Below are 22128 nucleotides of genomic sequence, written 5' to 3' on the forward strand. Positions count from 1 at the left end.
TGCCCTGTGCATTATAGGATATTTAGCAGTATCTTCGGCCTCTATCCACTGGATATCCATAATACCCGCTCCACCCCCCCACCCCATCTAGTTGTAACAACAAAAATGTCTCCAAATATTGCTAAATGTGTGTAGAGGGGAAAGGACAAAAGCTTGGTTGAGACCTGTAGCTTTAGGGTTTCCAGGCTGCTCTAGGGATGGAGCGTCATAAAGAGCGGGCTGGGGACCTGTTAGGGTACTTGTAATCCTACCCTTTTGTTATTCTGCTGAGGAAACCAAGGACTAGAGACTTAGCTCAGGGCCACCTGGCTCTGCTTTCTGGGAGTGTGGCTGGGGCTGGGATCCAGAACTCATCCCTCCCGCCCAGGGCGCTTTCATCAACCCAGAATTCCCTAGTCTTTTCAGGTTGGAGGACCCTTTTCTAACTTCAAAAAATGTCAAGAATGGTCATATGATAATAGTTGTACTTTTATTACCCATTAATTGAGAAGATACAGATAACATAATTCCTTTCAACCAATATTTACTAAATACTCAGTATTCTGTGTCTCTGTCCTAGGATTGTGTCTGATGTAAATGATAAGAGGTGGTCAAGTGGTAGTTGTTTTTATTATTATTTGATATATTCATTTAGTGCACAGGCAGGGCACAATTGGGCACATTCACAGAGCACTGGAATGACAGCTGTGAACCCCATGAGCTCACAACCCATGGGTTGGGAACTGATTGACATATTATGCCATGAGATTCAAGAGAATAGCAGGCCTGAAACTCCAGGCTTTTACTGAAACCTTGAACTGTCTCCACACTTGAGATGGAAATCTCTACACTCTGTGGAAATGAAAAGCCAACAGGCTACCCAGAGTCCTCAGTGCTCTCTCTCAACAGCTATACGCTAGGGCATTTGTGATAAAAGAAGAGGCATTTGGCTGGAAACAAGCTTTAAGTTTCTAGCATTAGTGGGTAAATGGTGCATGGGTCTAAGGAGAGTTTAAAATAATGGTCGTGAACTTGAGAATCTGTGTTTGTAGAGCCTCTCATCTCAAAGCACTTGGCTTCTCTGACAAGAACCATTATTCTTATTTCAGAGGTAAGAGGCAGAGAGGCCAGGTTACACAAATGGTCACTGAAAAAGAGCCAGCTACTCCCAGATTTAGGAGCTGGGATTCCTGGTTGGCATCCAGGATGGGGCCATTTGTTTCTGTCAGATGATGGTGGGAAAAGGAAAAAGGTCGTTCAGTTTCACTCAATTTGGCAAACATTTTCAGTGTTCACTGTGAAAGACTCCATTTGAAGGGATTGTGTGGGACACAAAGTTCTTACCCTCTAGGTGCTCCCAATCTGGTGAGGGCTGAGGGAAAAGATAGTGCACAACCATCTCTGATCCATAGTCAGACACGTTATCTATTGCACCACTGGCCCTCTTGACAACTGTCTAAACTTGTCGCGCCCGCCTCGCCAGCAAGGAAGACGCGGCAACCAGAGTTCTTCTGACCGTGCTTTAATGGGGTTCCCTTTAGACTTACATGATGCGGAAGACCCAGCCCGGCAGCGCGCAGGCTGCTATAAACCCCAGAAGCACAACCCCTAAGCTGCGATAGGCCGCTCAACTGTCGAGCCACCAAAGCATTAGCCCATATCAGGACCCTTTGTTTGCATTCTCGCGCCACAGGGCAACTGACAATTATGCGTGCGCTGAACTTGTTTGCTGCTCTAGGCAAAGCCGGAAACAGGCGCCAACTTGTAATGGTGTTGACACCGCGCCCCACATCTCCCCCTGTTTTATTAATTTAATGAGAGCTGAGCAACCGTTCAGCACCGTCCTTCGACCGTGCGATCAAGGTTGCAGAGCCTCACTTTCACCAGCAACCACCTATCCTCGTGCAATGAGCACAACTCGGAGGTGTGCAAAGGCTGGCTGTGGGATAGGAGACATGCCTTATTTGGTGCAATGGGAGAGACCCCTCAGAGTGCAAAGGCCATGTCTACTTAAATACCTGGGGGTAGGAGCGGGTGCAACCCAAAACTAGGCTAACCTTTTAGCATGGTCAACCACACCTGTGCAGACTGTCTCAGTTCAAGCGCAGCAAATGTCTGTGCCAATACCACATGGTCCGTGGCTGCAAGACTGAAACAAAGTCATAGAGCTAAGAGCTTCAACAGGAACAGGAATGTATCTAGGCAAGCAGGTAACAATGGCAGAGGGGTGAGACATGGCATTCTAACACAATGTATAATTGCACGTATTAGAGGAACAATTCACATGTGTACCAGAGGGTTTTTCCGTGGATACCACCCAGATAAACGGGGGCCAAACCCAGACAGGTATAGGGGCAAAGGTCGCGTTTTGCCCTCCTGCAATCGCCCTCACAGAACCTTTAAAAGAGTCGCTAAGATTCTATGTGAAACTAGCATTCTTTGTCATACCCCCAGCCACCAATGGACAGGGGGGCCAAGTCCGTGCAGCTTCCGTTAACCCCACACAAAACACAAAGTCCCCTTCAAGGAGAAGGATCTATTTTCCTCCAGTTTACTACTCTGCGTGTCCAACGGCATGTACGCAGTGTCCAAGGAAACATTAGTAGAAGAGAAGCGAGGAAAATTGGTGAGTTATGTGTCACAGGCATCGGCAGGGGAGGCACTGACAGGATCCTCCAGCGTGGCTCCGCTGCCATCCTCGCGATCATCTATGCTGTCGTCAGGAGGAGTAGCCACTGGGTCCCCATGCTGCTCTGGAGGCTGCTGCACCGTTCTGGTCAGCCGCGTGGGCACCCAGATGGGATTGTCCTGGTCCTGTGGAAAAATACAAATAGCTCCCCTGGATCTCATTAACACTGGATCCGGGCCTTTCCATAGGTTAGACAACACATCTTTCCACTTCACTAATTCTTTCTGTGGCGGAGCAGGCGTGACATGCCTGTCTGCTGCCGAACGTCCTTTGACATCTAAATTTAAAAAATTTAAAGTAAAGAGAGCAAAGGAAAGGCGTCCTTTGGGTGATAGCCCTAGCTGTAGGGCATCTCCCCTTTTTTGTTTTTGTAAGTACATTTTGAGCGTGCCGTGAGCACGTTCCACGATGCCTTGCGCTTGAGGGTTGTAGGGAAGACCGGTACGGTGCTCCACACCCAAGCGAGTGCAAAACTGCTGAAAAGATTTTGAGGTATAAGCCGGGCCATTATCTGTCTTAATAACCCGGGGCTTGCCCCAGGCTGCCCAAGCTTCTAGGCAGTGAATGATAACGTAACTTGCCTTTTCTCCAGCTAGAGGCGTGGCATGAAGGACGCCTGAGCACGTGTCAACAGACACGTGAACATATTGAAGCTTTCCAAAGGATGGGACATGAGTTACATCCATTTGCCACATATGTAGAGGACGCAAACCCCTAGGATTTACGCCCGTATGAACAACAGTGCGATAAGGAGCACAACTTGGACATTGCAGTACAATCTCACGAGCATCTGCACGTGTGATGTTGAACTTAAGTCGTAAGGTTTCAGCTGGCACATGATAAAGTTTATGAAAGTCTATGGCGGCGGCGTGGCCATCAGACACCCAGAGGGCGCGAGTGGCGCGATCTGCCATAGCATTTCCCGCAGCCATAGGTCCAGGTAACAAGGAATGAGCTCTGATATGCTGAATGGAAAATGGGTTTTTCCTATTTTGAATAGTATTCCTAATTTCTGTAAATACAGAAAAGACTGTACTCTTGGCAAGAATGTGAAAGGAGTTCTCTAACTGTTTAACTGCGTTGACCACATAAAAGGAGTCTGAGATGATGTTGATAGGTTCAGTGATGGTACTGAGAACCAGACCGACTACGGCACACTCTACTAGCTGAGGAGAAGAATAGTTAAACTGTTTGGTATACACCTTGTCCTGAATGACATAGCTCCCAATACCCGTCTTAGAGCCATCGGTATACACATTCAAGGCATTAACCAAAGGTAACAATGAAGTTACTTTTGGGAAAATAAGCTCGTTTCTCATTGCAAACTGCAATAAGGCATGTCTGGGATAATGGTTATCAATGCTCCCTGGGAAGGTGCATCTCAATATGGCCCATGCATCAAGATTGGCACATAAAGTGTTCACCTGATTGGCAGTATATGGACAAATCAGGCTATCAGGGTGACGTCCAAAATGGGATACAGCCAAACTAATACCCTTTAAAGCTATCTCGGCCACACAGGTAGGATAATGGCCAATCACCTTTCCTGGAGAGGCTTGAGGATGCACCCATAAAAGTGGACCATCCTGCCAAAGCACTGCCGTAGGGAGCGTAGGAGTAGGGAGTACACAGAGGGAGAAAGGATCATGGTGTTGAATGCGCACTAGTTGCGCCTTTTGAATGGCTTCTTCTACCTTATGAAGAGCCTTAAGGGCCTCAGGAGTCAAAGTTCTAGGAGACGTGATGTGTGAGTCTCCCTCTAGAATCTGAAATAATGGCTTCAGTTCTGCTGTGGTAAGACATAAAAAAGGTCGAAGCCAATTAATATCCCCTAGCAGTTTTTGAAAATCGTTTAAGGTTTTTAAAGTATCTCTTCGGATGGACAGTCTTTGAGGCACAATTTTGTCAGGGAGAATGCTACTACCAAGAAACGCGCCTACTTCTCCCTCTTGCACCTTTTCTGGAGCGACCAGCAAGCCTTTTTCCTTTAAGTGAGCCTGAAGGGACGCATAAGCTTGGCGAAGTATGCCATTATCACAATGACACAAGAGAATATCATCCATATAATGTATAATTCTTACCTTTGAAAACTTCTGCCTAACCGGCTGGATAGCTGAGGCCACATAAAGTTGGCACATAGTGGGACTGTTAGCCATGCCCTGAGGCAAAACCTGCCATTGATATCTTGCATCAGGCTGTTCATGGTTTATGGAAGGAAGCGTGAATGCAAATCTGCTTTTATCTTGTGGATGCAAGGGAATAGAGAAAAAACAGTCTTTAATGTCCAAGATAATTAGACTCCAATGTTTAGGCAAAGCTGAGAGAAGGGGCAGTCCTCTTTGAACAGGCCCCATAAGCTGCATTTGGGCATTAATCGCTCTAAGGTCATGCAACAGTCTCCATTTACCAGACCTTTTCTTAATCACAAAAATAGGAGTATTCCAAGGAGATTGAGAGGGTTCAAGATGCCCAAGAGTAAGCTGCTCTTGCACTAGATTATGGGCCGCGAGTAACTTTTCAGAGGGTAAAGGCCACTGAGGTACCCACACTGGCTCCTCTGTATTCCAGGGTATGGGCAGAGGATCCCCAGCGGCCCCTAAGAAAAACCCAGCCCTTGCCTAGAAGGTCGTGGCACAGGCTCTATAGGTTCAGTTCTTCCCTGCAAGTTCCTCCCAAGCCCTTTACCTGGGACACAGCCCATGCTCTTCATCAGCTTTTGACTTTGAACAGAGTAGTCATTGGACAATTTGAAGTCCAATTGCCGTAGTAAATCTCTACCCCAAAGATTCACAGGCAAAGGCAGAACATAAGGTTGAAAACTACCCTCTCTACCCTCATTATCCTTCCATTTCAGCGTCTGGGCGCTGATCACTGGAGAGGATGCATATCCCAATCCCTGCAGAGTCTGAGCTGAGGGGGCCAATGGCCACGTTTTTGGCCACCAGCGTTCAGAAATTATACTAGTGTCAGCTCCTGTATCTAGGAGGCCTGTAAATGTCTTTCCTTGTATGGTTAAGTCCATAGTAGGACGTTCATCTAAATTCAATGACAAATATGCACAGTTTCCTCCAGAGGAGCCAAAACCTTTTTCTCCTCTGATTTTTTGTTTACTAAGGAATAAAGAATGGAGGCTAGGTAAAATTAGCAACTGTGCTATCCGGTCTCCTGGATATATGGAAACTATGCCTCTAGTGGAAGAGCAAAGAATTTTTACTTGCCCTTCAAAATCTGAATCAATAACTCCTGGGTGAATTATCAATCCCTGTAGAGTTGATGAAGACCTGCCGAGGATGAGTCCTACCGTATTATTAGGTAACGGTCCCTTAAAATCAGATGGGACCGGTTGGCACCCCATGAGGGGGGTTAATACTGTTGTGGTGGTGGCACAGAGGTCCAATCCTGCAGAACCTTTAGTGGCTCTCCTTGGCTCCCCGGAGGCGCTAGGAGCGACCTCTCCTGGGTATTCCCCTGCATGGCCCCATATATTTGCGGGCCCTGGGGTCGGGGGCCCCGCCATCCGTTTTTTTGCTTAGGTACAGGCTTTCCATTTTGATCCCGAACTATGGGATTTCCATCCTTATCCTTCATCGAGCGACATTCAGAAGCCCAATGTCGCCCCCTGCCACAGGTAGGGCAGATGCCTGGCTGTTTGTTAGAGGAGCTCCCTTGCTTAGGAGGTGCTCTACATTGCCTTTTAAGGTGCCCAGGTTTGCCACAATTGTAGCAATTGCGTTCCTGCTTTGATTGAGCTGCTAAAACAGCGGCCGCCAGGCCACTATTGGTCAGGGGACCCCCTATCTCTCTGCATGCTTTTAGCCAGGCATTAAGGCCTTTATTCTTCCAAGGGGCAATTGCATTACGGCATTCCGTAGTGCACTGCTCAAAGGCAAGCTGCTCAATGAGCGGCATGGCTGTGTCTAGATCCCCAAATACCCTTCCTGCTGCCTCTACTAGCCTAGCTACAAAGTCTGAGAATGGTTCAGCAGGGGCCTGGATAATTTTTGTCAAGTTACCCCTGACCTCCCCACGATTGGGCAAGCTCTTCCACGCCTTAATGGCTATGGAGTTGATCTGGGCATATACCTCCTCTGGGTAGGCGACCTGATTGTTGACCCACTGCCCCTGCCCTGCGAGCATGTCAAAATTCCATGCTGGTTGCCCACGCTGGGCGTTTCTCCGGGATTGCTCCATGCACTCTTCCTGGTTAATGGACTTCCAATCTAAATACTGACCTGTAGTCAGTACTGCCTTGACGAGCTGACTCCAATCTCTGGGCGTCATTGCTGAATTGCCCAGTCTCTCTACCAAAGATAAGGTGTAGGAGGCCCCATGTCCCCAGTTTCGGACAGCCTCCGCCAGCTCTTTTAATTGCTTGGCGTTTACTGGCTCCCAGCCCCTTTGATTATCATTTTCAAAGACAGGAAAGGTAAGAAACAGCTCTTTTTGCTCTTCAGGGTGAATGAATGAAGCACCCTGCAGTGTGCCTCTCTGCCTGGGGCCAACGCTTATTTCCTCATAAGGCGGGGCAGACGGAGATAGGCGATACCGCTCATAACCTGCCGCTTCCTGAAAAACCGGTTCCTCTTTCTTTTCTAGTTCCTCATCTGACTCTGGGCTATTTTCACAGTCTGCCTCAGAGTCAGCAGTGTCAGATAAATGAAGATTGTCAAAATCTGATAAGGGGTCACAATTAGGCAGATCGGGCTGCGCTTTCCCTCCCTGCATTTTCTTTTCAAGCGCTTTACACTTCCTTTTTTTAGCTCTATATTTCTTTTTTCCACCTTTTACCGCGGTACTTCCCTTACTGCTTCTCTCTGAGCTTGCTTCTTGCAAGTCACTCAGTGCACTTTGGCTAGCTGCTACGCGCGGGCCTGAAGTCTCATCATACAGGCATTTTATGATAATAGGCCACAAAAAGCGCCGCAGCAGAATATTACCCATTTTTGGAAGCAGGGGAGTTTTGGCCGTCCCACACGTCAGTTCTGAACTCACCTCTGTCGAGGTCGTCTCCGCTGGTGCTTCAAAGTTGTTTCAAGTCCCGGGTTTCGGCACCACTTGTCGCGCCCGCCTCGCCAGCAAGGAAGACGCGGCAACCAGAGTTCTTCTGACCGTGCTTTAATGGGGTTCCCTTTAGACTTACATGATGCGGAAGACCCAGCCCGGCAGCGCGCAGGCTGCTATAAACCCCAGAAGCACAACCCCTAAGCTGCGATAGGCCGCTCAACTGTCGAGCCACCAAAGCATTAGCCCATATCAGGACCCTTTGTTTGCATTCTCGCGCCACAGGGCAACTGACAATTATGCGTGCGCTGAACTTGTTTGCTGCTCTAGGCAAAGCCGGAAACAGGCGCCAACTTGTAATGGTGTTGACACCGCGCCCCACATAAACTAAGGCCCACTGTCAGTGGCATTCAGTCACAATATGGTAGGAGAAGGAAAGAGGGAGAAATGTATTCCAACTGGGAGCCTCTAGGACAGTGCCAGTGAGGGGAGGGTTTCTTCTGAGTTGGGACTTGATAGATGAATGGGATTTGGAATAGAGGAAGGTGGAAGAGCCTGCTAGGCAGAGGGGATTGTGGGACTCAAGGTACAGAGAGCTTAGCTTATGCTATATGTATATGTGGGATGCGTGAGGGGTGTTGTGGGTGAGGGGTAGTGGTAGTTTAGGTGGGGTGAGAGTGTTGGCTGCAGCTCCTTGAGGAGGCCATGGATGCCAGGCTGAGAAATCTGTGTTAAGGTGAATTTAATGAGGCACATGCCAAATAGACACTTCTGCCACCTCCCTGCAGCTCTCCATTGAGGTTTCCCATTGGTTGGCTTTCTATCCATTATTACCTGAGGGAATGAGGTGGGTAGAGGCTCTTCCCTTATAAGGGAAGTCCCATGGGTTACCACTCTTTCTCTCTCTCTCTCTCTTTTTTTTTTTTTTTTTGAGACAGTCTCCCTCTGTTGCCCAGGCTAGAGTGCCTCAAACTCCTGGGCTCAAGCAATCTTCTTGCTTCAGCCTCCCAAGTAGCTGGGACTACAGGCACATGTTACCATACCCGGCCAAATTTTTCTATTTTTAGTTGCTTGGCTAATTTTTTTCCCTATTTTTTAGTAGAGGCAGGGTCTCTCTCTTGCTCAGGCTGGTCTCAAACTCTCAGCCTCCCAGAATGCTAGGATTATAGGCGTGAGCCACCATGCCTGGCCCCATCCACACTTTTTCTTATTATTTCTCCCTGGTTCTCTTCTGGTTTATTTGAAGCCCAGCCATCCTGAGTAGCTGGGTAGAGGTAGAATAGCAATTTTTCTGTACTCTAAGAGTATCTCAGGTTACATGCCAAAGGTAAACAGGCAAATCCTCCCTGCTTAAACTAGCTTGACCCAGCCTCATTAATTAATCAGGTCTTTGGCTGCCTCATTGTGCATTTTACTCCCAGCTGCCTGGCTGGCTCCCTTAATTAGTAGTTGTGATCTTTGGGATTAGTCTTCCATTCATGTTTATCTTTGATATAAGAGAGAGCTAGTTGCTTCTCTTGCCTGCTGACAGTGACCTCTATTTCTAAAGCCATAGATTTCAAGTTCAGCCCAGACTCTATTATCCCAGTCCCCAAAATCTGAGAACTAACCCACCCCCTTTCCTGAGCTTCTAGCTTCCTGTTAGCTCTCCTGTCCCTGGGTGGTCCCTCCATTGCACTGCGTGGTCAGAGTCCTAGGATTTTAAGACACTGTGCACCCAAGTTATAGTTCTGACTCTGTCACTGTGTATCCTTGGACAAGTGCCTGCTTACCTCTGGGCCTTTTTTTTCTCAAGAACAAAATGGGAAGGATGGATTAAATGAGTGCTAAGATTCCTTCCTGCTCTAACATTCTCTTGGCCAACAAGTGCCATATTACAGTAACCCTCCAGAGAGCCACATACAGCTCCAAGCAGTTTTGCTGCATAAAAAGATGGAGTAGTTCAGCCTTCATTTTATCTGTTAACAGCTTGGGTATATCCCTGCTTGTTGTAAAAGTTGAAGCAGCTACAGGCTGTAGAAGGTGCTGGACATTTTCCATTTTGATTTCTGGGTTCAGAGGCTACTAAGAGCTTACTAATGTTTGTTAGCTGCTCCTCTGAGCCTTCGTCCAGGTGAGCACAGGTGCTGCCTTGTTTGGATCAGTAGCCAGCCTCTGACTTTATTGGCAGCCTTTAGGCAAGTCAGAGGCACATATTTCTGTTGGGAATAAGCCCTACTGGACAAAAACCCACCAGTAATCAGTTAAGCACACTGGGAGTACATCCTTGTGGGAGGAATTGACTTTGTCACTGACTCACCTTTTGGGCCCCAGGTTGTAGGAGTTTTATCTCCTGTGTGAGGATAGTGAAAAAAAGAACCAGCTGCTAAGGGCTGGCCTGACTTGAGTTATTTTAATCCCATCTACTTTTTAGGATGGTGATTGAAGAGACAACCAATGATGCTGGGAGGGTCCACAAAACTGGGCTTTTCAGCAAAGGCCTTATGTGCTTATTGTAGGTCCTGGCTCCACCATGAGCAGATAAGCCTCTTAGGAACATGGAAAACTTTTTTTTTTCTTTAAAAAAACGAGAATATGGAAAACATTTATCCACCTGGTTCTAAATTGGTGCATTTAAAACCTTTCTAGTAGTGATATTAAAACAGCTCTCTTCCTTTTATTAACTTGCACAGTACATTCCTGTCTCCTGAGCAGCCCTGGAAAATCACACAACTTTAGAGTTCATCTTGCCCATAAAGGAGTAAGTCCTGGCCCAGAGATATTAGATGACCTGTTAAAAATGACACAACTCATTGAAGGCAAAGCTGGGACTGGAACTCATGGCTCTTGTCTCCTCATTCCAGTGAGTTCTGCTGCTGCCTCACCTGCTTCTCAACAGATGCTCTGGTTGCATGTGCCCAGCACTGCCAGAATGGTTTTGGAAATAAAGTTGCCATGCAGAAAGCCAGCTTACAGCAGAGATGGAGCAAACAGTTGCTAATTTAGGGGCTTGTTTTCTTTTTAGTTATAAATGGCTCTCTGTGGTTAGGCAGGCTGGCACAGCCTGGGTGGAGGATCACAAACCAAAGGGTCTTGTCACTCCTACGTTTCTGACTCTCTGTCTAACCAGGCTGAACAGGCACTGTTTTTTCCTGCATCACAGGTTTCTCCCCTCCAAGAGATTGGAATAATTCCTACTTTTAGCCTGTTATACAGGACTCTGGGGGAGGATTAGGAAGTCTATAAAGAGACCTAAGAAAAATTAGTATATAAGTAATAATTTTGGATGTTTCTTGTTTTTTTCTCTTTTTTGTTGAGGTGTAACTTATTTATAGTAACCAATTGAGTCTTAAGCATACAACTCAATACATTTTTGCAAATGTATATACCCATGTAACTACCACTCAGATCAAGATAATATATTAGAATATTTCTAGCATCATGGCAGCCATGATGATTTTTGTAGCAGCTCAGGACTTAAGAAGAAGGCAGTATTTGTTTTTGTTTTTTTTTTTTTTTGAGACAGAGTCTCACTTTGTTGCCCGGGCTAGAGTGAGTGCCGTGACATCAGCCTAGCTCACAGCAACCTCAAACTCCTGGGCTCAAGCAATCCTACTGCCTCAGCCTCCCAAGTAGCTGGGACTACAGGCATGCGCCACCATGCCCAGCTAATTTTTTCTATATATGTTAGTTGGCCCGTTAATTTCTTTCTATTTATAGTAGAGACTGGGTCTCGCTCTTGCTCAGGTTGGTTTCGAACTCCTGACCTTGAGCAATCAACCCGCCTTGGCCTCTCAGAGCTAGGATTACAGGAGTGAGCCACTGTGCCTAGCTGAGGGCAGTCTTTGTTTATTCTGGCCCGTTTTTACTGTTTTGTTTTTTTTTTTTTTTAGTTTCCACATGTAGCATTGATCTGGCTCCTTTTAGAAATCTCAGAGGCCATTTATCCTCCTGTTATTCATTCACCGTGTTTCCCAAACACTTTGTAATACAGGGCACTCTGCTAGGTATGCTAGGGGTACAGAGATGAAGAATTGTTGGCCTCTGTCTCGGGCTCACAACCCATCAGGGATTATGACTAGAATCCAAGGGAGAAAGTGAGGAGGGCTGTGAGAGGAAGCTTGGAGGAGAGAGGGCTACCTCTTGCTGTGAGAAGAGAGGGTATGTGTATTTACATAGAAGATAGCATTTTCCTTAGTCCTCTCACTATTTCTAAACACAGAAAAATGATCCAGATTACAAACTTCAGCTCCTTTCTCAGCCAGTTCTTTGTATTTCTCAGAAAATATTGGGTACTTGGAGAGGTGCAGGACCAGCTGAAAATCTGCATCTTTGGTGTTTGCTCAGCCTTACTTTTCCCCTGGGAGGCAGAGTGAACTCTGGCGATATTGAGGAAAGCAAAAACAATAGGGACTTCCCTCTCCTTCTTTGACTCCTAGGCTCTAAGGAGTTGACTTCTCTTATGTCTTAGGTCTTAAGACTATAAGACCACAAATCTTTTGTAAGTTAATTTTGGCCTGAATTTCTCTGCCCCTCTTTGATCTGGTAGTTCAAAACATGGAATTTTCAATTTCTTAAGTGAAAACAGACTCAGAAAGGACTTTTCTGATCCTTTTCATGTATGAAACAAGGTTTTTTTTCCCACTACATATGGGTAGGTCTGATGAAAAACAAGTTATTTATTTATTTACTTATTTATTTTATTTCAGCATATTATGGGGATACAAATGGTAAGGTTACATATGTTGCCCATGCACCTCTCCCCCCTCGAATCAGAACTTCAAGCGTGACCATCCCCCAAACGTTGCACATCTCACTCATTATGTTTGTATATACCCATCCCCTCCTCTCCCCTAAAAACAAGTTTTTATTTTGTTTTAATTGCTAATATAGGCACATACAACTCTGTGGTTGGTAGGAGGGAGGAAGGCCATATCCAAAGTAGATGCTTGGTGATCCCTTGCTTTAAAGAAAGAGTCTCTGGAGGTAGTTAAGACCATTTCAAGGTAGAGTCAGTCTGAAGAGATAACACCCTAGGACATCTGAATATTACAGACCCATGTCTTGGTACATGTGTAGATAGTTGATAGGAAAGGAGGAAGGGCAGATGGCTCAGCCTGGCTGAACCTTGTTCAAGTTCTGATAAATTACTGGGTCTTGGAAATATAAGGGACTCGAGAGGTCATCTGGGTCCATTCTCCCACTCCCATCTTATAGATGAGGAAACTAAGACATTGATTTGACCAGAGCTGTCTGGCAGCAGAGCTGGAACCAGAACCAGGTCTCACATTTGGTAGAGCATGAATACATTTTGGAGGAGTGCCCAGCAGGTTCTGGAAGGAAGCTTGGCAGGCAGAGGGTAGTGTTGAGAAGGAAGGTGGGTGGAGTGGCAGGAGCATTTAATGATCTTTTCCCATTCCCCAGCACTTAAAGCCAGGAAGAGCAAGGTGCAGAAAAGGAAGAGGCAGAGGTGAGAGTGGCGAGGCAGGGAAGATACTGAGGTTGTCAGTCATCTGTGGGGAGGGCTTTGGAAGCCCCACAGCAAGAGAGTATAGGGGTACTGTGGCCAGGATTAAGGATTTTGAATAGCTTGGGAATCTTCAGCGCTTGTCTTCCTTGTATTAGTTAGCTTGGGCTGCCATAACAAAATACCACAGACTGGGTGGTATAGACAACAGAAATTTATTTTCTCACAGTTCTGGAGACTTGAAGTCCAAGATCAAGGCTCTGGGTGATTTGGTTTCTGATGAGGGCTCTCTTCCTGGCTTGTAGATGGCTGCCTTCTTGCTGTTTTCTCACATGGCCTTACCTTGGAGTGTGTGTGCATTGTGGGGAGTAGGTGGAGAGAAAGGGAGACCTCTTGTTTTATAAGGCTACCAGTCCTCTCAGATTAGGGCCTACCTTTGTGATCTCATTTAGCCTTAATTACCTCCAAAAGGCCGCATCTCCACATGCAGTGACATTGAGGGTCAGAACTTCAACATAGGAATTCTGGGGGTATAGGCCAGGCACGGTGGCTCACGCCTATAATCCTAGCACTCTGGGAGGCCGAGGCGGGCGGATTGCTCAAGGTCAGGAGTTCGAAACTAGCTTGAGCAAGAGCGAAACCCCGTCTCTACTATAAATAAAAAGAAATTAATTGGCCAACTAATATATATAGAAAAACATTAGCCGGGCATGGTGGCGCATGCCTGTAGTCCCAGCTACTCGGGAGGCTGAGGCAGTAGGATTGCTTGAGCCCAGGAGTTTGATCTTGCTGTGAGCTAGGCTGATGCCACGGCAGTCACTCTAGCCTGGGCAACAAAGTGAGACTCTGTCTCAAAAAAAAAAAAAAAAAAAAAAAGGGAATTCTGGGGGTATATAGTTCAGTCCATATCACTCCTTTCTTCTGATTGACTACTTTAAAACCCTTGGAGTATTGTTTTCCTTGTTAGTAAGGGTGCTTTCTGGCCGGGCGCGGTAGCTCACGCCTGTAATCCTAGCACTCTGGGAGGCCTAGGCGGGCGGATTGCTCAAGGTCAGGAGTTCAAAACTAGCTTTAGCAAGAGCGAGACCCCATCTCTACTATAAATAGAAAGAAATTAATTGGCCAACTAATATATATAGAAAAAATTAGCCGGGCATGGTGGCGCATGCCTGTAATCCCAGCTACTTGGGAGGCTGAGGCAGTAGGATTGCTTGAGCACAGGAGATTGAGGTTGCTGTGAGCTAGGCTTATGCCACGGCACTCACTCTAGCCAGAGTAACAAAGCGAGACTCTGTCTCAAAAAAAGAAAAAAAAGAAAAGAAAGGCTGCTTTCTGACATGTCTTGCTTTACATTCATTTCTAAATGATTAGATTTTAATTTAGCACTTTTGTGAATTGTGCAAGGGAACAGAGATTATTTTCTCTGAATGTTTCAGTTTCTGGAAATTCTGTGCAGTTTGGAGTTAGTCCTCCAGTTTTATTATTCTCACATACATGGTTATAAGCTATAGTGTTCAGTAGGGAAGACTAGTTAGAAAACTGATGAACCAATCTGTTTTTGATTTTTAATTGTGATAAAATATATATAACATAAAATTTCCCCTTTTAACCATTTTTAAGTGTATAGCTCCTTGGCATTAACTACATTCACATTGTTACTCCTGATCTGTTTTTACTCTTAAGTAAAACAGTGCTTCAATTTGGTTCCTGCCATTAAGATTAGCTATTTGACCTCTCTCAGCCTGTGTCCTCATCTGTAAAATGAGAATATAACAGTAATAAGGGCTCTGGAGTCACACAAACTGGGTTTGAATTCAGGCTTCATCATTTGCTAACTGCAGTCTTTTAGCTGCAGGTGATAGGATGCCAGCTCATACCATTTACCTTGCAGAAAAGGGATTTATTGACTCACATGACTGTGGGAAAGGGCAGGGTGGAACTGATCTCTTTCTGCTGGTTGACTTCATTAATATTGACTTCCCCATGAGTCTGGGCCATGGCTGCAGGCCTCTCTGGCTTATAGCATCTTTTTGTTTTGTTTTGTTTTTGTTTTTGTTTTTGAGACAGAGTCTCGCTTGTTGCCCAGGCTAGAGTGAGTGCCCTGGCGTCAGCCTAGCTCACGGCAACCTCAAACTCCTGGGCTCAAGCAATCCTTCTGCCTCAGCCTCCTGAGTAGCTGGGACTACAGGCATGCACCACCATGCCCGGCTAATATTTTTTTTTATATATATAAGTTGGCCAATTAATTTCTTTCTATTTATAGTAGAGACGGGGTCTTGTTCTTGCTCAGGCTGGTTTCGAACTCCTGACCTCGAGCAATCCGCCCGCCTTGGCCTCCCAGAGTGCTAGGATTACAGGCTTGAGCCACCTCACCCGGCCTGTTTTTGTTTTTAAAGAGACTGGGTCTTGCTCAGGTTAGAGTGCAGTGGTGCCATCATAGCTCCCTGTGGCCTGGAACTCCTGGGCTCAAATGATCCTCCTTTTCTCAGCCTCCTGAGTAACTGGGACTATAGGCGTGCACCACTACACCTGGCTAATTTTTCTTACTTTTTGTAGAGATGGGGTCTTGCTATGTTGCTCAGGGTACTCTCGAGCTCCTGGCCTTAAGCAATCCTCCCTCCTGCCTTGGCCTCCAAGGTGCTGGAATTACAGGCCTGAGCCACCACTCCCAGCTGGCTTATAGCTTTGGTTCGTAGAGGAAAGTCTCTACCTCCCTCCACCTCCATTTCTCTCCTAAGCTCTCTTAGAAATATCCCAGAGAGGGATTCTGACTGGCTACTGAGGTCATGTGCTCATGACTAGACCAGTCACCATAATTAAGGGGGAGGGAGCTTGGATTATGTGCCTACCCCACCCTATGGCCAGGGAGGCAGGATCTGTTTGCAAAGGCTTGGGGGTTGAGATCGTTGCTCCTTAGGAATATAGCCTCTTCACTTTTTGCCTCATCCCTCAGTTAAGAGTACCTGCTCCTGCTCACGTATTCTTTCCTAGCTCCAGCAAGGCTTGCAGAGAAGGCGGGAGACCTGGGTTCTGGTCCTAGCCCATCCCTCCACCAGGGGTTTACTGAGCACCTGCTCTGTGCTTATATCTCCCTGGGCCTTAGTTTCCCTGTCTGTACAATTGGATTTACTATCTATCCAAAGGAATATTTGTCCAGCCACCTATCCCTCACTGAGCACCTACTGCGTAAAAAAGATACTGAGATGAATAGGATACTGGCCTTGCCTGCCAGGAGCTCACATTCTAGTTAAATTGCATGAAGTATGAAAAGAGAGATGCAGTGTGGTTCCAGGGCTCTGAGATTCCGTGTCCCATTTTTTATGGACCAAGGGAAGACTACCTTTTCTCAGGAGAGAACCAGCTTCTGTTGTTGTCTTTTTTCTTTCATTCTTGCTGCCATTTGGGCAGGGAAGATGATTTGTCTCTATAACTCCCTCAACATGTGTCTCTGATTCCAAAAGGAGGAAAGTCCAGTTTGCTTTTGCCTCTTGCTTTACTCTTCTATTAAGTGGGTACGTTGGTTGTGTTTTTCTGCTGGCATTCCACTGTCTCCCCACTTCCTCACAGATGTCCCCAGCCCCCAGACCTCTGTTGTCATTTCAGTTGCCAGGGTGCTCTCATATTTGCTCAGGCAGAAAGGGCCTTTTGTTGGCATGGATTCAGCTGGAAGCAGAGAAAGAAAAACCAGTTGGAAAACAAACAATGCATCCCAGCCTGGGAACAGAAACCAAGGGCAGGCTATTTCCCCTCTGTTCCAGTCAAGAACCTGGTAACCTCACTCAAGCCTGGCTAAGAGCATCCAGCCTGGGTCCTGGCAGGTGTGAGGAGGAGTTCCTTCATTCCACTGGTAGGAACAGACCAAAGCTCCAGTGCCAGTCATAAGTTGTTCTTAGTGAATGTTTGCTGCTGTAAATATAACTGCTTTTCCATGTCTGTGGATGGGGAAGAAGTTGGCCATTATTTTGTTTGTTTTGATTGGATAGTCATGTAAATGGTACATAATTTTAAATGTGTCTTCCCTGTCCCAGCCATTTCATGCCTTTCCCAGAGATGACCAAACAAGGCCCTGAAATAGTCTCTGCAGTTACAAACATATACTGTACCTCTATAGTCTCCTGACACTCACATGCATAAATGTCAGCAATTAGGTTCCTTTTGAATCCTGTGCTCTTTATTGTTTTGTAAGAAATGGATTTAGATTTGACCCATTCAGAATTCCCTTAACTCTATCTTCATCATATGAATTTAGAGAATGTTAATTTAAATTTCAGGTGCTAACTTAAATTTTGAAGCCCACAGCCCCACAGAAAGACCTAGGAGAATTGTTTCTCCCTCTCTGACCCATCTTCTCTTCCCTGAGTCACTAGTCTCTCTGAGAAATGGCATCTCTATGACCTGGTTGTCTCAACCAGGAGCCTGGAAGTCATTCCTGACTCACTTTCTATTTCCTTCTCTTGCACATTTGAACAGATGATACAAGCCTATGAAGTCTTTCCTCTTCGTGTCTCTCAAGTTCATCCTCTCTTGGTCGGCCTATCAGCCTCAGTTTAGGCCCTTGAAATCCAAACCTTCTGGATTATTGCAGTGGTTGCCAGCCCACAGCAACCAGAGGAATCTTTCTGAAATGTAAATCTAATCACGTTCCTGTCCTGCTTAGAATCTTTCAATGGCTTTCCACTAACCCTGGGATAAAGTCCAGCAGCTCCTTAATAAGACATACAAGTGTGTTCTTGAGTTTCTCTCTTCCACTTTTATCTTTCCTTCATCCTTCTCTTTATTCTCTCATGCCTCTCCGATCCTTCTGCTTGGAATATGTCCTTCCTGGCTATCTCTTGACATCCTTTAAAATGTGCAGTAACTCCAAAGGTTAGGTTCCCCATCTCCAGGCTCCCACAGTGTTCCGTGCCTTACCTCTGTCATCATATCACTTTATCCATCTCTCTGCTGGTCTGTGAGCTCCTTGAGACTATTATCATTTTTGTCCCTAGTTCCTTACTTAGCAAAGTATCATGAGCAAGGTATAATTCTTGATATAGTAGAATGAACATGAATTTGGATTGTTCAAGGAATTTGTCCATTTCATCTAAGTTGTCAGATTTATTGGCATGAAGTTATTCATAATCTTTCCTTTTTATCCTTTTAGTATCTGTGAAATCTATAGCGATATCACATTTGACATTTCTGATATTGGTAATCTTTTTTTCCTAATCACTTCAGTTAGAAATTCCATTTTATTGATCTCAAAGAGCCAGGTTTTTATTTCATTGGACTTGTCTTTTGTTGCTTTCTGTTTTATTGATTTTTCACTTTGATCTTTATTCCTTTTCTTCTACTTACTTTGGATTTCATTTGCTCTCTTTTTTATAGCTTCTTAAGGTAGAAGCTGAGGTCAATTTGAGATCTTTCTTCTTTTCTAGTATAGGTATTTATTTCTCCTAAGTCTTTGGTCCCTTACACCCAGGCCACGGACAGGTACCAGTCTGTGGCCTGTTAGGCACTGGGCCACACACTATGTGGCTATGTGTGGCCACATAGCTGGAGGTGAGCCCCCACATAGCAGGAGGTAAGCGGCAGTGAATGGCTGGCAAGTGAGCAAAGCCTCTGTTGCTCCCCATCGCTTGCATCACCGCCTGAGCTCTGCCCCCACCCTTGCTCCATCTGTGGAAAAATTATCTTCCATGAAACCCGTCCCTGGTGCCACAAAGGTTGGGAACTGCTGCCCTAAGGCACATTAGCGGCATCCCACAAATTTTGATATGTTGTGTTTTCATTTTCATTCAGTTCAGAATACTTTCTGATTTCCCATTTCTTCTTTGACATATGGTTTAAATAGAAATATATTATTTAGTTTCCAAATATTTGTGGATTATCCAGAGATCTTCTATTTATGATTTCCAATTTAATTCCATTGTGTTCAATAAACATACTTATTATGGCTTTAATCCTTTTAAATTTATTGAGACATGTATTATGGCCCAGAATATGGTCCATCTTGGTAAATGTTCCCTGTGTACATGAACAGAATGAGTATTTTCTGTTGATGGTAGAATGTTCTACAAATGTCAGGTCAGGTTGGTTGTGCTGTTCAAAGCTTCTGTATCCTTACTGATTTTCTGTCTACTCATTCTATCATTTGTTGAGAGAGAGAGAGAGGGGTATTGAAATCTGTAATTATGGATTTGTCTATTTCTCTTTGCAGTTCTATTTTCACTTCATGCATTTTATTAAAATTCTATTGTTAAAGTGTACAAATGTTTACAATTATTATAGCCTCCTGATAAATTGACCCCTATATTGTTGTGAAATGACTTTTATACCTGATAATAGTCTTTGCTCTGTAATCTACTTTGTCTGATCTATTAATTAATAAAGCCACTCTAGCTTTCTTTTGATTAGTGTAACCATGGTATATTCTTTTCCTGTTCTTTTACTTTAACCTATTTGTGTTTATATTTGAAGTGTGTTTTTTGTAGGCAGTATATAGTTGAGTCTTTAATCCAATTGAGCAACCTCTGCCTTTTAATTGAGGTGTTTAGAAAGTTACATTTAATGTGATTATTGTTAGATATAAATCTCTTATCTTGCCCTTTTTTTCTATTTGTTTCATGTGTTCCTCACATTTTTTTTCCTTTTTCTTTTTTGTTTGAGACCGAGTCTCACTCTATTACCCAGGCTAGAGGGCAGTAGCATCATTATTGCTCACTGCAACCTCAAACTCCTGGGATCAAGTGATCCTCCTGCCTCAGCCTTCTGAGTAGCTGGGACTACAGATGTGTACTACCACACCTGGCTAATTTTTCTATTTTTTTTTGTAGAGACAGGGTCTTGCTATGTTGCTAAGGATGGTCTTGAACTCTTGGCCTGAAGCAGTCCTCTGTATTGGCCTCCCAAAGTACCTGGATTACAGGCGTGAGCCACTGTGCCTGGCCAATGGATTACTTTTTATTCCATTTGTATCCTTTGAGGCTGTAACACTCATTACTGCCTCATGCATAGTATGCCTTACAATATATTATATATACCTTATAGTAGTTTACTGTTGGCCTATGCAATTGTTGTCATATTTTATTTTACATATGTTATAAAACCCCACCCTACATTATTATTTTTGTTTGAAGAGATTTAAATAAATAAAAAGGCTTATTTATTTATTCATGTATTTATCCTTTATGGTACTCCTCATACCTGTATGTAGATTTAGATTTTCTTTTATTTTTTGAGACAGAGTCTCACTTTGGTGCCCAGGCTAGAGTGAGTGTCATGGCATAAGCCTAGCTCACAGCAACTTCAAACTTCTGGGCTCAAGCAATCCTTCTGCCTCAGCCTCCTGAGTAGCTGGGACTACAGGCATGCGCCACCATGCCTGCCTAAGTTTTTCTATATATATTAGTTGGCCAATTAATTTCTTTCTATTTATAGTATAGACGGGGTCTCACTCTCGCTCAGGCTGGTTTCGAACTCCTGAGCTCAAACAGTCTGCCCACCCCGGCCTCCCAGAGTGCTAGGATTATAGGTGTGAGCCACCGTGCCTGGCCTGGACATTATTTCTTGAAATATTTTTCCCCTAACCCTCTCCTTTGGGGATTCCAATTACATGTATGTAGGGTGCTTTAAGTTATCCCACAACTCACTGATGCTCTGTTCCTTTTTAAAATTCTTTTTTCTATGTTTCATTTGAGATAGTTTCTATTGTTATGTATTCAAATGTACAAATCTTTTCTTCCGTAATAATCTAATCTGCTGTTAATTCCATCTAATAATTTTAATCTCTAGAAGCTCAATTTGGGTCTTTTAAAAAATATTTTCCATGTATCTCATTTATGTCTTTAGCTATTTTGTTTTGTTTTATTTTATTGTATTTATTTACTTTTTTAGAGACAGAGTCTTATTCTGTTGCTCAGGCTGAAGTGCAGTGGCATGATCACAGCTCACTGCAGCCTTGATCTCCTGGACTCAAGGGATTCTCCCCACCTCAGCCTCCCAAATAGCTGGGACTACAGGCATGCATCACCACACCCAGTTAATTTTTTATATTTTTTGTAGAAATGGGGTCTTGCTATGTTGTCCAGGCTATTCTTGAACTCCTGGCCTCAAGCAGTCCTTCCATCTTGGCCTCCCAAAGTGCCGGGATTACAGACATGAGGCATTGTGCCTGGCCTCTCCTTAAATTTTTGAACATATAGAATCTCGTTATAACTATTTTAATGTCTTTGCTAATTCTGACATCTGTGTTAGTTTTGAGTTTTGAGTTACTTGCAATTTGTTAATTTTTCTCTACATTGTAGGTATTATTTACCCATTTCTCTGCATGCCTGGTAATTTTTTATTGGACGTCAAATGTAAATTTTACCTTATTGGATACTGGATATTTTTATATTCCTATAAATATTCTTTACCTTTGTTTTGAGCACAATTTCCTTTGTAACAGTTTGTCCTTTTGGGTCTTGGGTCTAAATTGTTAGGCAGTGTTTATCTAGTATAGGCTTAGTTATTCCCTAATATCGAGACAAGACCCCTCTGAAGAACTGTGAATTGTGAGATTTTCTAATCTGGCGAAGGAACAGGCACTGTAACTGGCCCCAAGTGAGCACTTAGTACTATTCTCTGTCATGCTTTTGAGTGGTTCTTTCCCTGGTCTTGGGCATCTTCACACACGTGTGCTGATCAGCATTCTGCTAAATACTTGACAGACCCTCTGCAGCTCTCCAGGGTTCTCTTTCTCTGTAGCTGTCACCTCTGGTACTCTTTCTTGTAAATGCCTCAGCTTTGGTCTCCTCAGACTCTCAGCTCTATCTCATCAGTTCAGGAAGTCTGCTGGGCTCTGCCTGTATTTTTTATCCCTGCACCTTGGCTAGGAAACTCTCAGAGCAATAAACTGAGGATGATCATAGGGTTCACCTTGTTTATTTCTTAGCTCTTAGGGATCATTGTCCTTTTTTGCCTGATATGTCCAGTGTCTCAAAAAACATTTCATTTATCTTTGGTGAGGGGTAAAATCTGGTCCCTACCATCT

General features: G+C 44.6%; 2 protein-coding genes across 2 annotated transcripts in view; one reads left to right on the plus strand and one right to left on the minus strand.

Moving 5' to 3' along the window:
• Positions 1 to 22128, plus strand: part of CHMP4B (charged multivesicular body protein 4B) — a 51342-nt gene that overhangs the window by 11289 nt on the left and 17925 nt on the right. The gene's annotated exons all lie outside the window — the stretch shown is intronic.
• On the minus strand, positions 1486 to 7661 carry LOC142876881 (endogenous retrovirus group K member 6 Gag polyprotein-like). Its single transcript, XM_076011039.1, has 2 exons — positions 4750 to 7661; positions 1486 to 2793 (listed from the first exon to the last, which is right to left on the minus strand). The coding sequence occupies exon 1, from the start codon at positions 7607 to 7609 to the stop codon at positions 6032 to 6034; it is 1578 nt and encodes a 525-aa protein (XP_075867154.1). The 5' UTR covers positions 7610 to 7661; the 3' UTR covers positions 1486 to 2793; positions 4750 to 6031.

Source organism: Microcebus murinus, chromosome 16, assembly GCF_040939455.1.
Source record: "Microcebus murinus isolate Inina chromosome 16, M.murinus_Inina_mat1.0, whole genome shotgun sequence".
NCBI classification, from domain to species: Eukaryota; Metazoa; Chordata; class Mammalia; order Primates; family Cheirogaleidae; genus Microcebus; species Microcebus murinus.